At 45.2% G+C, this 22,223-nt stretch overlaps 1 protein-coding gene across 6 annotated transcripts in view; it reads right to left on the reverse strand.

Moving 5' to 3' along the window:
• ptprt (protein tyrosine phosphatase receptor type T) overlaps positions 1 to 22,223 on the reverse strand; it is a 183,457-nt gene that overhangs the window by 50,316 nt on the left and 110,918 nt on the right. For 3 of the 6 annotated variants that reach the window (XM_030375803.1, XM_030375802.1, XM_030375799.1), the window contains 2 exons: positions 17,448 to 17,583; positions 6,167 to 6,196 (listed from right to left, as the gene is read on the reverse strand). In XM_030375803.1, coding sequence (XP_030231663.1) covers positions 6,167 to 6,196; positions 17,448 to 17,583 — 166 coding nt within the window. Of the gene's footprint in view, positions 1 to 6,166; positions 6,197 to 10,178; positions 10,212 to 17,447; positions 17,584 to 22,223 lie in introns of all 6 variants that reach the window. The other 3 variants (XM_030375801.1, XM_030375800.1, XM_030375798.1) reach the window with 1 other exon arrangement.

Raw genomic sequence — 22,223 nt, forward strand, 5'->3', positions numbered from 1 at the left:
TTCCGCACCTCTCTAATAAACAGCGCAGTCATTTCTAATGAGTCTGACGTTCAAAGGGACTTGCAATGCTTGCATAAAAGTTATGCAGGCAGTTGAAGCCATTTGAAATTACAGCGGATAAAAATTGGCGGCTGATGTCAAATTGCAACATTTGTATTCAGATATCTGATTCACCCGATAAGATAATCCTTCCCATTGGCTGTTTCCACCATGATGGGCGATTTCAGTCTCAGTGGACCCCGCAATACGCAAGTAGTTTACGCCAATAGTTTGCGATAAGATCGAACCGGTTTGACAAAATCCTTGCCATACCGATTCCACGGGGTGCCGGGAAAATCGTTTCTCTTGAGAGCCTCCCCATTGCCAGACAATCAGAGCCGAATTCACCCTCCCCCCCCCCCCCCTCTGACTGAGTCTGCTGAGTAAGCCGGCTGATGAAATGGCAGGTATGCCGCCTAGTGCGTAAGAGCCTTCAGCCAGCTAACTGCTCACAGGACACTCAAGTTAACACACACTCGCACGCACAAAAAACATACAAACAACGTAAACCAGCACACGCACAGGTAATAACACACACAAAAACAAAACAGAGAACAAGAACACAGACGGAGAGATGTATAAGGATAAGAAACAACAGACAGTCCACTGGATTTGGGAGGAAGCACAATATGAGGATGTGACCATTGGAACAGAGAGAAGCCACTGCAGCAGCTGAAGAACACCACAGAAACATCTTCACATCCTCGGGATGTTGAAGCAGGTTTTGCCTCTTGAACCCGTTGGTTTAATATCACTGAAGGATATCCTTGTCTTCACTAAGAGGGATGAGGAATCGAACCAAGGAAGAGCTGCTATTGTTCGGTTATGTCAAATAAAAGAACAACTTAGCCATTTATTTTCCTTTCTCTCTCCTTCTCTCTGTCTCGCTTAGACACACCCAAACCCACACACACCCCCAAACACACCCCCCTCCACACACACACACACACACACACACACACACACACACACACACACACACACACACACACACACACACACACACACACACACACACACACACACACACACACTCATTATTTGATAGTTGGGGACATTACCACATGCTGTACAAATTTGACAGGATTAACAGTAGATCTCAATACGTCCCAAACACACACAGCTGTTTAAACACGGTCTATTGGACCATTAGATAGTAAGTTGTAGTGTGCTTGATTCCCCCTGATAATGATAATATATACAAATTGCTCCTTCACTGAATTAGAATGATTGATTATTGCATTATATTACATTATTTGAAGAAGACATTTTAAGCAATCGTATTACCATTTTTTTTACTTTGACGCGACCTTCAACTGGATGCCGTTTCAAAAGAGGCTACCCCAGAGAAAGTGACCTAATGTTTACTATCGAAGCCTGTATTGCAAAAACCTCCGAGATGGTTCCTCCTAGAATGGGTCCCAGCCTGATCTGTTGAGGCTGATCCAGATTAATGAAGGCGTCCCTCATGGCAGTCTACCGGTCCCCGGATGTTAGTCTTGGTGATCATTTCAAGGGCTCGTCATAAGAATTATATCAAGATGAATCCGGTTCTTTCAGATACAATTTCATGTACTTTGTCATCTACCTGCGATCTGGCCTCAGAAACCAATTGTTGTACATTATCAGTAAATCCAGATTGACCGAATATAATTACAAAAACTACACCTGATTTCCTTGACAATAGCATGCAACTGTCGAAGTGTTCGAAGATAAGATGTGTGTAAGTGTTGTTTTATATAAAAATATGTGTACATTAAAAAAGTGCATAATTTGGTTTTTAAAACTGTTTAAATGTGATTTGTCAGTCAGCCAACACTTCACTATCTTACCCCCAAAACCTATGTGATCCAGAGGCAGTCAGACGTTCTGCCTGTTTGTCTGTCCCTTCCAATTGTCTAATAGAGGTCTAAAGTGGCCCAAGAGAAAGATAGAGGGGGAAACAAAGGCAGAGAGCCAGAGAGAAAAGGACAGGGGTGGAAAACATTTCTAAAATAATTTCTCTTCCATCAAACTCAGACTCATCCGTCCAGGGTTGAGGGAGGGTCCCCTGGGAGCACAGGCCTGGGGGGACGGCTCGGCGGGGGATCGGGGGGAGGTGAGACAGAGAGATGAGGTGAGCGTAGAGCGAGTGTCTGGGAGAAAGAGAGAGAGAGAGAGAGAGAGAGAGAGAGAGAGAGAGAGAGAGAGAGAGAGAGAGAGAGAGAGAGAGAGAGAGACAGAGGGAGAGAGAGGGGAGAGGGGAGTGAGAGCAGGGAGAAAGGGGGAAAGGGCAATGTGATGCAGGGAAGAGGTAATTGAGAAAAGTGAGGCAGAGGGAGAGGAAGAGGAGGAGACTGATTGAGCAGAGTGAGCAAAAGGAAGAGAGGAAGAAGAGGAACAATGAGATGAGGAGAAAAAAATAAAAGAGAAAGAAATGGAGGGATAACAGAAGCTCACACACAGACACAAACATAACTGTCTGCCTGAATGCCTGTCTGTCTCTGTCCGTCTGTCTTTGGGCCTGTCTGTCTGTCTGTCTGTCTGTCTGTCTGTCTGTCTGTCTGTCTGTCTGTCTGTCTGTCTGTCTGTCTACCTGTCTCTCTGTCTGTCTGGGGGCCTGTCTGGGGGCAGGTCAGTCTGTCTGTCTGTCTGTCGGCCTCTCTGCCTGTCCGTTTTCTCCCACATCTCCTCCTGTGAGGTAAAGTGGGGTGATTAGAGAGGCCACACCCCAGGCTCTCTAGACGCCCGCCGGTATTAGCGTTTTCTCTCGGCTGTTGTTTGGGAGGGACGCGCTCTAGAAGTGGTCTTGGGTCAAGTGGTGTTCCCATGGAAAACGCAATACCTTCAGAGTGCCTGGGCCCGGCCCGGTCTGTTGTCGGTAGAGACCAGGGGATGCTAAAGTGGTGTCATTTGGACGGCAATTTCAGTCCTCGCTCCTTTGGTCCAATTCACACCATTTTGCTCTGCAGTATCACTTGTAGGCCCTGTTCATTTATGTCACACGCGTGGAATGGTATTTTCTGTGTTTTTCCGAGCTTTTGAAAAACGATGCATTCAACCGTGTGTTCAGATGTACACGGCCTCTAGAAAACTCGCAAACATATTTGTAGCTTGAAGTGAATGGATTTGAACCCCTGGATGAACCATGGCCCTGTATGTTAATGTCAAGGGTCGCTGGAGGGGGGTTAGGTAAGCTAGCGGATGTGTGTCAGGGTAGCTACGAAGCGCTAATGTTTACCACCGCTGCATACCGCAATAACCATCACCGGCCGCGCGGTCGTGTCGGAATAAAGAGACAAACGGCCATAACTCAAGGACCATCCATCAGCCACGTTCCCCCGACGGCTTCATCAAAGCCGTCCAGACAAACCTGTTCCTCCCTCGCATGTAGCGCTCGCAGCAAGCAGGGGGGGCCCCGACGCTGCAGTGGACGGACGGCCCCGATCAAAAACAGGCAAGGCGCTGTTTGCTCCCGATCCGTCAGGCGGATTGACAGGCCTCCAGCGCTACGCCATGGCGCTCCGTCTCTCGCTCGGCCGCGCCGCCTCTCTCTCTCTTTCTCTCTCTAGCCAGCTCAGCCTTAGCTCGCCCAAATATCCCCAAGCCTACGCACCTCCCCACCCCCCCCCCCCCCCACCCCCCCCCCCCCCCCCCCCCCCCCCACCAACACCCTCCCCAGCCAGCCGATTCATCGTCACGGCGATGCCAGTGGCTCAGGAGTGTGTCTGCAGGGCGCATCCAAACAAACTTTCATCTGCGTGTCACAGTATTTAGAGAGGGGGGGGGGGGATTGAGAGAGGGAGAGAGAGAGAGAGAGAGAGAGAGAGAGAGAGAGAGAGAGAGAGAGAGAGAGAGAGAGAGAGAGAGAGAGAGAGAGAGAGAGAGAGAGAGAGAGAGAGACAGAGAGAGGAGAGAAGGAGAGAGGGGGGAGGAAAGGAAGGAAGAAATGTGGAGAGTGTGATCGGATCAGAGAATGCTCATAGTATCACTGCAAACCACACACACACACACACACACACACACACACACACACACACACACACACACACACACACACACACACACACACACACACACACACACACACACACACACACACACACTCTCCTGATTTGAAACAGTAAATCAGTTAATGCCCTGCAGCTAAACAGTGAGTGTGTATGTGTCTGTCTGGCTGCATCTAAGTGTCTGTGTTTTTGTTTGTTTGTGTCGATGTGTGTGTCTGTCTTTAAGTGTGTGTGTGTCTGTCGGTTAATGTTTGTGAACGTCTATCCATCTTTATGGCTGTGTGTGTTTCTGTATTTATGCGTTTATGTGTGCATTTGTTCGTGAGTCTCTACTCCGTATTTGTCCTGATGCTGCCCTTTACCGCACTATTGGAGTGTCTGTGTCTGTGTGTGTGTGTGTGTGTGTGTATGTGTATGTGCATGTGTGTGAGTGTGAGTGTGTGTGAACAACTTTCAGCATTTGCATGTGCACCGGTAAACAGGTCACTCATGGCTGAACCCTTATGCTGGCATGTCAACCAACAGCACTCATGGACCAACGTGGAAACCGGCCTGGCGGTACGAGGTGGGCTGCACCGGTTTGGACCGGTGATCAGTGTCCCGGGGGGCCTGTTGTGTGTTGTGATGATGGGGGGCTGGGGAGAGCCGGGGAGGGAAGGGGATCAGTGGATCAGGGATGTTGCGGTTCAGAGCAAGAGGACCGGAAGGGAATCAGAGATGCTTTGAAGAGCTCTCACGAAGTGGGGGGGCGGGGGGGAGATGTTCCGCTGCCGTATTAAAGGTGAGCTCTGGGCAACTCTGTGCATGGGAGTGTTTTTTTTGTGTGGATATTTGTGTGTGTGTTTTTTGTGCGTTTACGTGTGAGTTTGTGTGTCTGGTGTGTGTGTGTGTGTGTGCGTGTCTGGTGTGTTTTCAAGTGTTTTTTTGTGTGAATATGTGTGTGTGTGTTTCTCTGGGGTGTGTGTGTGTGTTTGTGTGTGTGTGTCTGTGTGTGTGTGTGGGGGATTTGTCAGTCTGATGTCGGCATGTTTTGTTTTATGATTGTGTGTATCTATTGTGTGTGTGTGTGTGTGTGTGTGTGTGTGTGTGTGTGTGTGTGTGTGTGTGTGTGTGTGTGTGCCAATGCGTTTGCGTGAATGCTTGCGTGTTGGTGTGTGCACGGCTGTTTATATGAAGGGCTGTAAAGACATGTGATTATGCACGGCTAATCGGCGGGGAAAGTGGGCCCTCGCTGCTGCAGATAACAGTGAATTAGGCTGACCTTTCAGGACGCCACTCACACACGCCGCCAATGTTTACACACAACCCTGAACCAAGGCCCTCACACACAGAACCCGGACCCAAACCCTCACCGTTCCCTCTTGGTTGAGCCACTCGACCAAGAGGCCAGAGACCAGACTCTAATCCAGTCCGACTCGTGGGGACGTTAGCAGGGATAACATCATCCGTTAGCAACTCTCAACAACATTTTGTTTACAGAGGCCGCGGGGCTGAACAAGTTGATACTCTGATAAACACGTTCTCACCTCCAGCACCATCATGTGTATAATTAACAACAGTTTCAGCAGCTTAGTCACGTTCTCTTGGGGCACTTTTAGTCCCATAAACAAGTGTTATTCAAACATATAATTGTATTTATTTTGCGATGCAGCAGGTGGCCAACCTAACAGATAACAAACTCCTCAGCGCTATGGTAGCTGAGAAGAGGTCACTAATGAGAACTTACATCGCTGACCATCATAGCTGGGCATTGGAAGGAAAAGACCATCTTTGTCTATTGTTGATGGGACAGATGATAACCCTCGATGTCTGCGCTGAGAAGGATAAACTTTCTCTCTCTGTAATGATGAAGGACAGACTATCTCTGTCTATAATTGCAAGGACAGACTAGCTCTGTCTGGGTTTTTAAGGACCGACCTCCATGGCTGTTTGTCTGTGTTTTTTGAGGATGGAAAGATTTAACAAGATAAGTGAGTTGACCAACAACGCAGGTCAAAAGACCCGAGCAACTGTGAAGGAAACGTCCTACAATTATGTAGGAATTCATAGGATTTGAAAGAATGCAAAACACAATCATATCGTTTAGACAGGGTTTAGAAAGAGGAATACAAAGGGATGTTGACCTGGCCATTACTTACAGGTAATACGAGTAGGAATAAGCATGTCTTCTGAGGCGTCGGTGCGTTGGTGAAAAAAACAAACGGTTGGAACCGCCAGAGAGAAGGATAAAACACAGCGGATTAGTAGACGTTCACACTAGATGCTGTTCTCTGTGCCTCCTCATCATCAAGTTATCATAGACTGCTGAATATGGTCCCAATGCATAGTATCAATAATGTCTACCTAAAACGTCTTTAATGTTTTACATGGATTTTAGGAATTTACACTGCAATCTGTCTAACAAAACTGTCTGAATCCCTGGATTTCTACCTGTCTGCCTGCCTGTCTGTGTGACTACACCTCTGTGCTTCATATGCTACTCCGAGTTGGCCTGGGTTTCCTGCTATCCCGGCTATCCCATCTGTATTTGATCAGAATGGGCCTTAGAATAGGGTTGATTGAGGGACACCAGGCACGTCCTTATTATTTATAGTCAACTACCAATTAAGAGAAGCTGAAACCTTGGGGGTAGGAGGTAGCCGTCTCTCTAATCAATAACAATAATCATGATAATAATGAAGACAATAATAAAATGGCCTGTTTGGTAATCTAAAATACAATCACAGTATACACAATCATCTGACTCTTGTATCACAGAGACAGAGAGAGACAGAGAAATAAAGAGAGAGAGAGAGAGAGAGAGAGAGAGAGAGAGAGAGAGAGAGAGAGAGAGAGAGAGAGAGAGAGAGAGAGAGAGAGGATGGAGAGAGACTTAGGGGCAGAGGGAAGGTAAAATAGGGGAGGAAGAAATGATGGAAGGAGAGAAAAATATGGGAGATGACTTTAAGCATGTGTGTATGTACGTGTGTGTGTGTGTGTGTGTGTGTGTGTGTGTGTGTGTGTGTGTGTGTGTGTGTGTGTGTGTGTGTGTGTGTGTGTGTGTGTGTGTGTGCGTGTGTGTGTATGTGTGTGTGTGGGCATGCGAAAACGGGAATAGTGATGTGTGTGTGTGTGTGTGTGTGTGTCAGGGGAATGTATGTTTGTCTGCGAGATGGTTTTAGCTGACTCTGCAAAGATTTGTAGCACCAATAATCTTCTGAGGGGCAGGTATGTTGTTACGCAGACACAGACACACAGACACACACACACACCAAAGAATGCACAATATCCGGCACATTCACACATAGATATCTTTTGAGGTGCGAACACACACATACTCACGCACACACACACACACACACACACACACACACACACACACACACACACACACACACACACACACACACACACACACACACACACACACACACACACACACACACACACACCCAGACCCCCCCCACACACACAGGCACATAAAATATCTATAGACACCTAGCCAGTGAATCAGGCGTTATGCTGACATTGTCCTTATGGTCTTAATAAAGGCCTGATGATAAGAATAAAACGTTCTGCACAAAGCCGCTAAAACTTTCCATCAATATTAATGTGCCATCTGAAAAACAGCTCACTACCAATGTCTCACTCTCCCCCAACCCACTCTCCCTCTTTATAACCATCCCTCAAAACAAATGTCTCTCTCCCATTCACTCTCCTTTAACATCACTCTCCACTACTGTCTTTCTCTCGCTCTCTTCCCCTCTCCATCTCTCTCCCTCTCTTTCTCTCTTCAGCTCTCTCTCTCTCTCTCTCTCTCTCTCTCTCTCTCTCTCTCTCTCTCTCTCTCTCTCTCTCTCTCTCTCTCTCTCTCTCTCTCTCTCTCTCTCTTCCTCCATCTCAGCTTGCTCTTACTCTTTCTCTACCACAATCATTCTCCAATACTGTCGCTCTATCTCCCTCTCTCTCGTAGCATATCTCAAGCATATACTGATTTATTATAATGGGTTTTAAGAAATAACCATACACACACACACACACACCCACAAACACACCTTCTAATTGTCCCCCGACCTCCAACCAAAGAAAGGCATGTGAATGGCATCAACACCATAACATACAAACACAACCTGTCTACATAAACCCTTTATCAGTTTACTCTCTCTCTTTGTAAATATATCTAGCTCTGCCTGTATGTACATGCATATGTACGTTGTATGTGTGTGTGTGTGTGCATGCATGCGTGCGTGTGTTTGTGCGCGTGTGCATGGGTTTGTGTGCATTTTTACTATGTGTGCGTGTGTGTGTGCGTTTGTTTGTGGTTGTGTGTGCGCTTGTGTACTGTGTTTGTGTGTATCTTTTGTGTGTGCGTGTGTGCATGCATACTGTGTTTGTGTAATTTATTTTGTGTGTGTATGTGGTTGTTTGTACTTGTGTACTGTGTTTGTGTGTTTTTTTAGTGTGCTTGTGTGCATGTGTGTATGTGTGTGTGCGTGTGTGAGAGTTGACAGTACTCAGCACCTAGCAGCTCTCTAAGTGGACTGTCAAGCATTTATCTTAGAAGCAGCTCAGTCCGTTATTCAAGCATGTGCCACATCTGCCAAGCGGGGGTCAGGCCTGATGTGTGTGTGTGTGTGTGTGTGTGTGTGTGTGTGTGTGTGTGTGTGTGTGTGTGTGTGTGTGTGTGTGTGTGTGTGTGTGTGTGTGTGTGTTTGTGTGTATACGTGTGTGTTTGTGTACGTGTGTGTATGTGTGTTAACCTCACCAAATTATCTGAGCGTAAGTGCAAGGTTATTGCCTGGCAACATTGGAGCACTCAGGAATCTCTACACTGACACACACAGAAACAGACACACGCACACACGAAGAACCATGAATGCACACGGAAACCCAAACACACATACACACACACACACACTCACACACACACAGACACAGACACACAGACACACTCATACACACACAGAGAGACCCTCTTCAGAGCTATTACTAAGGTTTGGCCTCGTAAGTATGTCCGTCAGTGATGGAAACAGACGGACCATTCCCCAGATTGACATCAATTACTAATCGTCTGCATTGACTTGTCACAGCGGGGGTCCCTGCGTGCGGTCCAACACAGGGAGTCAGGATGTCTCGTTGAGCTGTCTGCTCGCTTAGAGCCACTATTTGTTTGCTAGAGTTTAATAAATGCCTGAGGGCAGGTATTATTTTATTAAGCGTTATGGGTTGCGTCTCGGCTGTCATAACACCAGATAAACATGCTGTGTTTTTAAGTGAATCCCCCCCCCCCCCCCCCCCCCCCCATCGTCTCGTGGATGCTCCTCCAACACATCCAATCATGTTCTCTAAAGAACCGACAGATACGTGCTGTAACTGATCATCTGTCCTAGACAACAAGACTCCCTTTCTCACGGCATCCGTTAACCCTGAGGGTTAACGGATAACCCGCAGGAACTCCATAAATCAACCCTGGACATTTCCAAACATCGTCGGTGGTTTAGTAAAATACGCCACCCCAATGATTGAATTGGTACAAAATGTTTCACATGCAACTAAAAGGTACGCAGACCTACTATGTCGTAGAGTGTGAAACATTTTGTACAAATACATTCTGATTGAAAACATGTGGTGCCTTTCCGGAGCATTAAAAACAAGATAGCAGCATTCTACACACACAGGCAGGGTGCGGAGGGTGTTAGTAGTGGTTCTCTGTGTTCCAACGGCGACAGACAACACAACACGTATCACGGTTTCACACGCCAGATCGTGGCGAGGCATGCTACGAGTGATGAAGAAACACATCGACAATGGCCGTGAATCGATGACTCAACGGTGACATCAGCATAACCTACCCATGACACAAGGATGAAATCACAATCACGCAACAACAAGGGAGCGATCCCGAAATCTCAACGCACCGGTGATATACGGAAGACATCATCGCGACATGAGGATGAGGTAGCGGTGACGTGGTGCGAAGTTAACAACGAAACAATGGCGTAACAATGACATAACAATTACGCAACAATGACGTGACAACAACGTGACGATGACATCTAAATACCAATACAATAACGTAACAATGACATAACAATTAGGAAATGGAGGAGGTACAAAACAATGTTTGGGCCGGGATGGGGCGTTTGATGGCTAGAAATAAACATACAATACCCCACGCTCAGAGTTCTCCACGTGTGTATCTCTCTAGCGGAGGGCGGGGCAGGAAGGGGAGGAGCCAAGGACAGGAAACAGGATAGAGAGGAAATAGAGAGAGACATAAAAGGAGTATGAGACTCGAGTCTGAGAGCTTATAGCATGAGAAACCATGACATCCCATTATTTCCATTTCGGCATTTCAAAATATGTGAAACTCTTTTTGTGAAAGCTTTTTCCCATCTCTACCTTTCTCCACTTATTTTTTGTCTTGACATTGATGTTTCTTTATTACTGTTTCTTTATTACTTTATAACTAGTATGTTCTATTCTAATATGTGCTTTAGGTCTTTCCTCGGTCCTATATTTTATTTGTGTTGAATGAAGAAAATAAAATAAAAACATAAATATTAATACTTTTCTTTAAAGTGGATCACCTGCAAGGGCATTGGATTTAATTAATTATTGATGTCATACAAGTGAGGAAAAATTAACTGAATATCTCCTGCATAATGTATGAGTTGTACTAAGTCATCCTAATGGTACATTATATGACCAAAGCCAGGCATTACAGAATTAGCATCGACTGGATCAGAAACTGCCTTCCTCTTCTTTTTTATTTAGTAAATAATTCACAGCCATAAAAAAGAACATTTCCTAAACTGAACAGTTGTCTTAGATGAAGTTTGTGAGATAGAGAAGTTAAATAAGATGTTGTTTTGCATCGGTGCAAAACCACAGTTCAGTGTCGTCCAAATTATGAACTCAAAGAAGGATGCTTAGAAAGTGCAGGATAGAACAGGTGTGTGTGTTTGTGTGTTTGTGTGTGTGTGTGTGCGTGCGTGCGTGTGCGTTCAGGTGTGAGTGTGGAGTGGGAGGGCGGAGAAGGAATGTAGGAAAGGCGCCTCGAGATGAGATTCATGTTGCTAGCGCTTGGCGTGTGGTGTGTAGCATGTAGCATGTAGCATGTAGCATGGAGTGAGCGGAGAGTGGTTGAGTGGGAAGTGGGCATGGGAGAGAACGATGGCTTGGTTGATATTTTGGAAGTGAACCTGTTTCTCCAGGTATGTGTTATTGTGTCTGTTGACACAGGATTTACTTCACCAAACACCTGAACACTATATCACAAAAACACCTAAATTCAACAAATTATCCCTGTTTCTGATTCCAAATGCTCCATAACCATCCTGGAATAATGTGGTCATATATTCAATTAAAAGACGCTTTCATCCAAGGTGAGTGACAGTTGACTTGTTTAGATGTCACATGTGTGTCCGCCTGTTTTGTGGATATCCCTCGCGTGAGGGCGGTCTCTTGGTTTGTTTGTCTGTCTGACCCTACTCCTGAATTCCGATGGAGTCCACCGTCTCTGTAGCTGATATTCTGTGTTGAATAATGATGGTCTTGTGGAGGCTCAGCCCCAACTACGATTCTCTCAGGCCACTCTATGGCGTGAGGCTGCCTTCATTCAAACTAGTCATGAAGAACAGCGCAGAACATGAAATACCTGGCGACGTCCACAGTCCTCCACAGCCTTCGGGTTTTGTGGAAAAACTAAACCAATGGGAAATGGCTTTAAAGCTATGGCTGAGATTTTCGACATCCAACATGTGGACTCGTCAGACCAGAGACGGAGAGAACCGTATGGACTTTACAGACCCGAGACGTACAGAACCGTGCAGACTCTACAGAACCGTGAAGTACAGAACTGTGCAGACTCTACAGACCCGTGAAGTACAGAACCGTGCAGACTCTACAGACCCGTGAAGTACAGAACCGTGCAGACTCTACAGACCCGTGAAGTACAGAACCGTGTGGACTCTACAACCCGAGAAGCAGAGAACCTTCTGGACTCTAAAACCCAGAGAATAAGAGAAGCGTGTGGACTCCTCGAGGAGAGGAATTTCACTGTTTAACTAATCCTGACCTGCTGAGTCTCACGGGGACCAGCTGCCAAGGACATTAAGGAGCTTGAAGCACGCAGGATTACAACAGGAAATACTTTGGCAAATGTTTAGCCAATAGAAACGTCTGTGCAAACAAGTGACTTAACGTTGTCAAAACCACCCTTCATCCACATGTCCATCTGGACGATCCTGGTGGTGGGTGTTTTCTGTGTTAATTGTGTGTGTGTGTGTGTCTGTGTGTGTGTATTTGTGTCTCTCTCTAAATGTGAATACTCTCCTCTGTTGCCAATGTCAATATTGGTTTTAAATACCTAGAGAGCATGAACACAGACAAGCACACACACACACACACACACACACACACACACACACACACACACACACACACACACACACACACACACACACACACACACACACACAAGGCACTCACCATGCACACACACACACACACACACACACACACACACACAAGGCACTCACCATGCACACACACACACACACACACACACACACACACACACACACACACACACACACACACACACACACACACACACACACACACACACACACACACACACACACACACAGTGTGTGCCAGTGAAGATAAGGCTAGCGACCATAAAGCAACTGATCTGGCACTAACAGTGATAACACAATTTATGGCCATTGTCTCACAAAGTACAATTACTCCCACACAGCTACACACGCACGCACACAAACACACACACACACACACACACACACACACACACACACACACACACACACACACACACACACACACACACACACACACACAATACAGCCACCACCACACACACACACACACAGACACACATACACACACACACACACACACACACACACACACACACACACACACACACACACACACAATACAGCCACCACCACACACACACACACACACACACACACACACACACACACACACACACACACACACACACACACACACAACTTCACATGCAGACAAACTCAAACATACACACACACACACACGCATACACACACACACAAACACAGCTACACACGCCGCCACACAATGGATCCCATGTAATCTTGCCAGCCACGCATATATAATCTAATTTTTAAGTAGTTTTTCTCATTGTGATGAGAAAATACTGTGGGTGTGTGTGTGTGTGTGTTTGTGCGTCTGCGTATGACTGTGTGTTTGTTTTGTGTTTTTTTTTTTTTTCTGGTTGTGTGTCTTTGTATGTTCGTGTGTTGAGGATGAAGACTATAAAGTCCAATATGTGCTGCTTCTACCAATATAACATCTCTCTATGACATGAAGAGCCTATGACAAGTGGACGATTCCTGTCTGAGTGTGAGATTTCAGTAGATTTCCTCAGAGTAACTACATAACTACACAGAGTAACTACATTTTAGCCAGATACCAACCATAGGCTAATTCCAATCTAACCTCTTGCTAAACTAAACATTCAACTAGCGTGAGTTCAGGGGACGGTTGCACCGGCTCTGCCAGTGTTTACAATCTAGCTTGATAGTGATTAGTAGCAACGTGGTTATCAGCAAGTTGACGTGACAACTATGCTTCGGTTCAGTTCAACATACACCGACCTGGTGGGGCAACTGGATGTAGTTAACTGCTAGTTTGAAACTAATCAGTCGTTACAAAGCACTTTTTAAGGACTTATTTATAGCTGGTGCCACCAAGTCAAGATCTGGAACATCATATTATAAAAAAATGAATCATTTATTTCAAAATACTTCGCGTTGACAAGTTTTTTGGGGTCTTCTGTGATCAGAAACCAAACTCTGTCACAAAGTTTCTGGCATAGCGGTCCAATCGCTTCTCCTCAAAGTCCTACCCTGACAACATCCTGTGGTACTGAATTAATGGTTCCACAGAAGTGAGAGCAGCCTTCAATGCTCGTAGAGATACTTTAAACAAGGAGGTGAGGGACCAGCTGGAGAACAGCTTTATCAGAACTAGGCTCTGTAGAAGTTTCCACCACCTGTTCATTCCAAACACAACAGCGTTTGACCCTGATGGTGTGGCAAACCCACCGGCACCATTATCCGTGCAGGGTTTATGTGAAAATATGATCGGTATTCCAGTGTTGTTTTTTAGTTCGGGGGGTGATTAAAAACTATCTTAGTTGTAAGGGAACCCTTGAAAGCAGTTTCTAGGGGGAAGTGAATAATTCATGATGTCTCTGCCTTCGATCCGTGTTTAAAACCAAGCGTCTGGACGGGCACTTGGTCTACCGTCTGTGTTGGGAGAGCAGCTTGGGACGAACATAAAAGAGCTATTAAGAGTGCGGTTCTTCGCGACTACATCATGAGTAACATCCTCTCATCCCCGCACTCTACCCCGCCCCAGGATCAACTCAGCCCTCTGCAAGGTCCGGGAACACGTGTTAGACGGCGCCGGGAGATTCATCGGACACCAAACGTGCTCGCAACGCAGCCAAGCTCTGCCCAGAAATAATTGATGGCCCTTGAAAGGCGAAACACTTTGGATTGGAGAAACAGAGCGTCTGGCCCAACAGGATGAAATATAGATGACGGCAGAAGAGTAGCCATGATGGTGTAGAATGATGATCGCTCTGCATTTATCCCTGTCCTTTTGCCCTCGCTGTCTTTTTAACCTTTACCTCTACTTTATCTTCCTCCCAGTCTCTGCCTCATTCTTTCTCCCACAAGCAGTTTCTTTTTTTCTCTATCTCAACCAACCGCTCCATCTTCACAAGGTAATAAGGATCCTCAAGATTTGTTTATTTTATTTTGAGTCTTGTTCCATCGATATGTTAAGATTGTTTAGGTGAATATTACGAAACTTGTTATTTTCCCGATTTTGGACTGTCCCGCTAATGCTACAATTGATTTGCTTGCATAAAAATATTCTTGATAAGAATTGGGCTGATAGTAAATCAACTTGAAAATATTGAACTCATCTTTGTTAATATCAAAACCGTCTTGAATATATTAAGCTTTAATATTTAGCTTGCACTGCAAATATTTTGGAATATTGCAATCGTTTTGCTGATGTTTAGATTGTGAGGCCGAAGGGCATATTTCTTTTATTTCTCATTGCTTATTTCCGCGCCCCGTTTTTCTGCATTCCCCGTCACTCTTTGCTTCTGATCTTTGCCCCCTGCTCAACCTTTAAATATTGATGTTGTTCTTTAAGCACATAGTTAGCATAGTGCCTTGCATAGCATGGACTCCATATCTTCACTTAAACAATCAGTTATTCTCCTCCCTCGTGCTTACCCTCTCTCTTCCTCTTTCCTATATTTCTTTACTTTCTTTTTGTCTGCTGGTGTGTATCGTTGACCTTGACCCCTGTGAAGCCTCTTTAATGTTTATGGGCTTTTCTCCATCTCATTAGCATATCATTAGCATAATACACTTGACCCCTTCATCCTCTCAGGTGAACTAAAGCTCTTGCTTCATCTTTCTATTGATCCACTTCTGCATTACCCTTCCTCACTCCAGATTTCTGTGTCTCTGTCTTCTCTTTTTTCCGTTCCTCATGCGATCTCACCATCTGTTAAATATCTATCTTCGCTGGTCTTTATTGTCGGCCCAAAAGGACCAGGTTAGCATGCTGTTTGGTATGCTTTAGCCTGGGTTAGCCTCTGACTAGCATATGTGCTGAACCTGACCTCTCTGATTCCTGTCTGAGTCGCTCTGCCCCCGGCTCAGAAAGTAATGAAATTATTCAGACGAGATGCGGGCCGAATACAGGCACACCTCTCTCAGTCTCCCATCTATTTCTCTCTTGTCACTCTTCCTCTATTTCTCTCTCCTTTCCCTCCCTCTCTAAAGATTGATATACATTTTATTTTTTGTCGGTAAGACCCTCCGTAAAGGTCCTCAGCTCCAGCCCCATGCCAGCTACCGGCCCCATGAATGACATGTATCTCTGTTTAGCGTAAGTCACTTTGGATGAAAGCGTCTGCCCAATGACAAAATAATGACCGTAATAGTAAACGGTTAACATTGACGTGCCATCGCGGTGGTCTGCCGACGGCTGACGGTGAGTCCCTGGAACCGTGATTGGTATTCAGCGGAGACACTGCATGGGCCCTGGACTGAACGCACCAGAGAGGAGCTCAACAAAGTCTGCTAATCCCGAGTCTCCTTCTGTCTCACTGTCGCCACGGCGATCTGGGATGACGGACGCGAGGGTAATGAGGAGTGGCGGGAGCCCTCAAGGACGGTGCTAACGGCCACAGACCCCCAGGGTTTACGGCGGCACACAACCAGGCGCTCTCACGGAATGACAAGCAGCCGGCTGCAGTTTGATAAGGGGGCGGAGCTTAGTTTTGATTGGCGGAATTCAATTTTCCTCGTTATCCGATTACTTTTGAGTTTTTTGGATCCTGTTGTCATTAATCCGCCGGCCCAGATGATAAATGATCCCCGGTTTGCTTTCTTAAATCATGTGTAAACATACAATATTACAATATTGTTGTCATTGTTAATTGTTATTATGCTATACAAATTTCTATGAAGGAAATGCTGAGAAAGAAAACAAATCTAATATTGATGGTACGGTACCCCAGCACAGCTATGACTTCAACATAATGCCCAAAGTACTAAAAAATATCAGATTAGCATTCAGCTGTGTGTGTGTGTATGTGTGTGTGTGTGTGTGTGTGTGTGTGTGTGTGTGTGTGTGTGTGTGTGTGTGTGTGTGTGTGTGTGTGTGTGTGTGTGTGCGTGTATGTGTGTGTGTGTGCGTGTGTGTGTGGTTGCGTGATTTATGGTGGTAAATAGATGGTAAAGATATGAATAATAAACCAAAGTATAAAATGGCAAAAGATATGGTAAACCAATAGTGAATCATGAAGCAAAATGATGAGAATGGAAGGAGGCTAGAGGTGAGATTAGGTGAAGAGAGATAGAGAGAGACAGAGAAAGAGAGCGCGAGCAGGGATCAAGGTAAGCCAGAGTGCATTTTACCAGAATCACCTGGGCCTCGATTGTGTACTCTCAGTTTTACATCAAGTATGACCAACAAGCAAGTGAGTTAATGTGAAACTATATTAAAACTGCTGTGTTGCCCTGACACCTAAACTTATACATTTGAACACTGGTGAAGTTATGAAAGAAAAATACTTTCATTTCCATGTGTGCAATATAATGCATTTCTTCTAATCAGTGTGATGCTGTGATTCCTTTTAAGGTAACACAATTGTCTTTCTTGTCTGTCTGTCCATCAGTCTTTTTGTCTTGTGTGTGTGATAGTGGAAAAGGTCATGGTGAGGTAATCCTTTTCCTACGGTTAGAGTGACTTCATGGTGTGGTCATATTACGGTCAAATCCAGGTCACGTTTAGGTCGCACCATAGGGTGGTGGGGTCATAGTGAGGTCATACCTGCGTTTGAAGGTGAGCAACAGTCCCAGCAGGATGATGATGAACATGAGGACTCCAGCGATGACGCCCGCCATCTTCACCGTGCTGTCCACCTGCTTCTCTGGCTCCATCGCATCAGAGTCCTGGGTGGAGGCGCCTACACACACACACACAGACGCAGACACACAGACACACACGCAAACAAAACACACAGGTACAAGCACCACACAAACAAACAGAGGTGCAGAAGCACAAACATACATACACACATAGAGTGACACAGACAAACACACAAACACACACACACGCACACACACACACAGGAAAGATCATAAAGAGGAGCATGGAGATATTACCCATGGGAAGTCTTCTCAGACTCAGGGACACGCAAACATGCACATGTACCCACACACACACAGCGAATGTCTGCTGTATGAACATACACGTCATACCGTAGAGGATAACATAAAGACACATATCCTTGAGGATCCCAAGGTGAATAATACACACAAAGGAACACACACAAAAAAACACACCAACACACACAATTCAACAGGGAGGAAAGCCACAAGCACTACTTGACGATGCTGCGCCGTTTCGCTTGAACTTCTGCGAGATATACCAGCAGATTGATTCAATTGGATGGTTTGTGAAATACCCGTCAGAAACACGTATAGACACAAGCAACACCCACAACTACACATGATAATCAACAAACAATATGAATCATCTTCACTTAAAATGAGCCGTGGTTACACTGTGGAGCAAAAATAGATATATTCCAGTCTCCAGTCAATTAATTTGACAGCCAGGATTAATGAAGACATTTTAATCAATGTCTTGTTTGCCTAGCCATTTGTAATTAAATAATGAGAAAAGAAACATTTTGTGTCCCTAAATGGATACAAAGTGACAGTAAAGTGAGGGAACTGTCAGACCAGGTATTGAGTAGTTTCTGGCTAAGAAATATGAAACACACACACACATTTTCCTCTCTGGGGTAAAACCTTGCAACACACACACTGCTTGACATTGTGAACACACGTCGCAAAAAAATGCACACACATACCGCTAAACGTAATGGACATAAGGACTAATTTTTCTTTTCCAGTTGCAAGGTCCACCATATGGAGGGTTCAGTTGGCCATGACAATCCGACAATATCCACACATAAAGCGTTAATATATACACACTCGATACTCACACATCAACACAACACACCCTCTGTGTGTCAAACATGAGCATAATTGATTCACAACACCTGAAAACTCATACAGCCACACATTGGAGTCAGAAAAGGATGTATATGGAGAAGGAAGCTGGATGAGAGTGTGTGTGTGTGTGTGTGTGTGTGTGTGTGTGTGTGTGTGTGTGTGTGTGTGTGTGTGTGTGTGTGTGTGTGTGTGCGTGTGCGTGTGGGGGGAATTTAGCAATAGAAGATCAAAAAAAGAGCTAAATCTAGAACAACAGCAGGTCTTTCAACATGCACAGTGTGAGTGGACCCAAACTACAGTCGCAGTATGTTCAGGGAATGTAATGAAAGGAAGGGAGGGGGGGGACTCGCGGGGGCGATAAAGGGGAGGTTGGAGAGGAGCAGAGAGAGATAAGGGGGTGTAGGAGAAAAGCATAGTGCACACGCTTGCCGATGAAACTGTTCCTATTGAGCACCAATCAGAAACATCCTCTTTTCCATAGAGGGAAATTAAAAGAGGTATCCTGAGCTTGTCCTGCTAAACCCCTGCAGATACCCTGGACCACAGACCAGACAATAGACTGCTCTGTTGTCCCGTTTCATCCAACAGCAACCCCAGAGCTGAACAAAGAGTGTTTAGCTGTCTGGAATTTTGACTGCAACCAATGTATTCCTTCAAGATCAAGATGAATGGCCTCTTCTTCAAAACAGGAAGAAAAATGGTTTTTCGAAAGCATCTGCATCGGCCTGTGCCCACACACAGCTAGTGAGCCCAGCATATATCATACACGCTACATCATTAAACAGAGCTGGAGGTCAGGGGTCAACCATCACATACATCTCAGCCAGACCTTGCTGTGTGTCACCCTAGGGCATAGGGAGAGGTCACCTAATCAAAACAAACACATCTCTGTTGTTCTGGCGTACCTCCCGGACAGGAAGCTACTCCCGGATCGGGGAGGAGAGAGAGTGGAAGGTCAGACATCCACGCTCGAGGTGTTAATCACAGCGAGGTGTCAATGAGAGCAAGGCAGAGAGAAATAATGAGGGGATAGAGCAGATACAGAGAGAGATCAAGGGAATTAACCCGTGTGTTGTTCTTTCTTAGGTTTATTTGCCTATAAGTATTATTCTTGTCAATTGATGAATGTGTTGGTTTATTTTAGAACACCTATTGTATATATCAGGCCTGCTAATAAAGCTAACTGAAGTGAGTTGAAAATGGATAGAGATAGAGAGATAGACACAGAGAGAGAGAGAGAGAGAGAGAGAGAGAGAGAGAGAGAGAGAGAGAGAGAGAGAGAGAGAGAGAGAGAGAGAGAGAATGAACAGGAGTGTCCTGTCATCCATCTGACTTTGTTAATATTCCCTTTGCAGCCATTTGTGTGGGTCTCACCTTGACAAACCAAGACCGCCCATTGATTGGCTTACTCAAGGCTTGGGGGGTTCCATTTAAACCCACGTCTCTCAGCTCCGCCCACTCAGGGGCACGCCACATAATAACGGGCTTCAAATGTGATCTAAGACCTGTGCTATGTGTGTTTGGAGACCAAATACACAACCTGTGCTTGTGTCTTCATGGGGTCAATCCAAAAACGTAGTCAAGCAATTGCTGGGTATGCCACTACGATCACTGATCAGAGCCAGGGGAGCTAGCATGTGTGTTTATGTTAGCATGACAAAGCCTCAGAAGATATATGTATGGAGGCATGGGCGCTAAGCTAACTAGCAGTTAGCTTCAGGGTGTGGAGGCATTGTGCTAATCTGAGCCGTTTGCTATTGGTGTGGAGAACAAAAGCCTGCTATTTATTGCAGATGTGTAGAGGCACAGCTCTACCGTAGCTGCCACAGGTGTTTGGAGACACCATACAATGCTAACTAGTCATAAGCTGCCCCCACACCTCGCTCCCTGGGACATTTATCATCTCACAGGTGGGTGAACCCTCCTGACTGTGCCGCGACCCGCCGAGCCACGCTTTGATTGGGTAGAGCAGGTCATGATGTCACAGGCAACAGCCCCAATAGGGAGCAGGTTCAGCTGGTCGGATTGGACAGCTTGGCTGCTCCCCGGCCAATCTGGTGAACTGTCGCAAGGTTCCGACCGCGGGGGGCAAAGAGAGGGCTGGGTTGGGTGGTCAGGTTGCCATGGACAACGAGGGGGTCCTATTGAAGTGGTGTTTGCGATGAAGAGAAAGAGAATAGCAACCTAGGCTTGATGAGGAGAGATAAAGGACTAAATCTCCAATGAACTGAACCATTAGTTAGAGTTGCCAGGTGTTTTTGTTCATCAATAATTACTTGCATTTATTATGTACTTTTCAAGGTCGTCAATGCGCTTCGCATAGTTGTTAGTTCTGATTAATTAATCTATCAAAGAGTAATTTTAGACGTATGCTTAAGTCGTTTTCTACATTCTTATACCATTTGATATATAATTTGATGATTGAATGATAATTTATTATGTACTTTCAATTATACATATTATATACTATAATATCCAAATAGTTATACTTTGGTCATGCAAATAATTGCGTCTGGTCCGTTATTTACATGCGCATTGACAGAAAACAACAGAAAGTGAGGATTTTGAAAAAAAAAAATTGACTGTTTATTTGACATTGTTAATTGGTATTTCTTTTCGGTTTTTTAATCGGTTGGCGGTTACATGGTTGGCTGTATCCCAACTACTTTTATTAGGGAGAACAAATATGTCATATTTGTAAAACTCGCTGCACAACAGGGTGTTTAGAAGGGTGCTCAAGCCTTGGAAGTGATTATCTTCCATAGCAGAAATAGCTAACCTTTCCCAAGCCTGCATTATATTATTATATAATAATAATCTTTATGTACACTCCGGTGTGGAGTCCTCTGTCTCCAACACAGGGACTATCTGTCTACTGCAGAAGGTCAGGCAACAGCACCCTGTTTGTTTCTCTCACTCTTTCTCTTCCTCTCTCTCTTTCTTTGTTTCAATTTTCCCTGAGAGAGAAACCTCCACACATCGATTGAAAGGCAAAAGATGTTAAGTCTCTCTCTCTCTCTCTCTCTCTCTCTCTCTCTCTCTCTCTCTCTCTCTCTCTCTCTCTCTCTCTCTCTCTCTCTCTCTCTCTCTCTCTCTCTAACTCAAAGCACAGAAAACGATGGCCTTCTCACAAGGCTGTTAGCTCTAGATAGAGTGTAAAATAATTGATGGTTGCACTTAAAACACACACACACACACACACACACACACACACACACACACACACACACACACACACACACACACACACACACACACAGTCTCACATCGTCCCAGCAGGCTGTGCTCAAACAGGTCCTATACAAACCCTCAGGCCCTTTAAGAGTTCCATAAAATCAAATATATATTATGTATATATATAATCAAACACGGTTCTATTCCAAAACCTTGACCACGGATCCATACATTCTTGTTGTATGCTATTTGAAACCACAATCTTGCAATACAAACATATTTGAGCTGTGAGACTTTGGTAGATTAATTTGGGTCAAGGTTAGTGTGTATTACCTTAAGCATACAGAATTTTGAATAGAATTCTGATTTACTCTCCAACACTGATATCTTGGAAAAATCGTTAGCCTGA

The sequence above is a fragment of the Gadus morhua genome, chromosome 13 (genome assembly GCF_902167405.1).
Source record: "Gadus morhua chromosome 13, gadMor3.0, whole genome shotgun sequence".
Taxonomy (NCBI): domain Eukaryota; kingdom Metazoa; phylum Chordata; class Actinopteri; order Gadiformes; family Gadidae; genus Gadus; species Gadus morhua.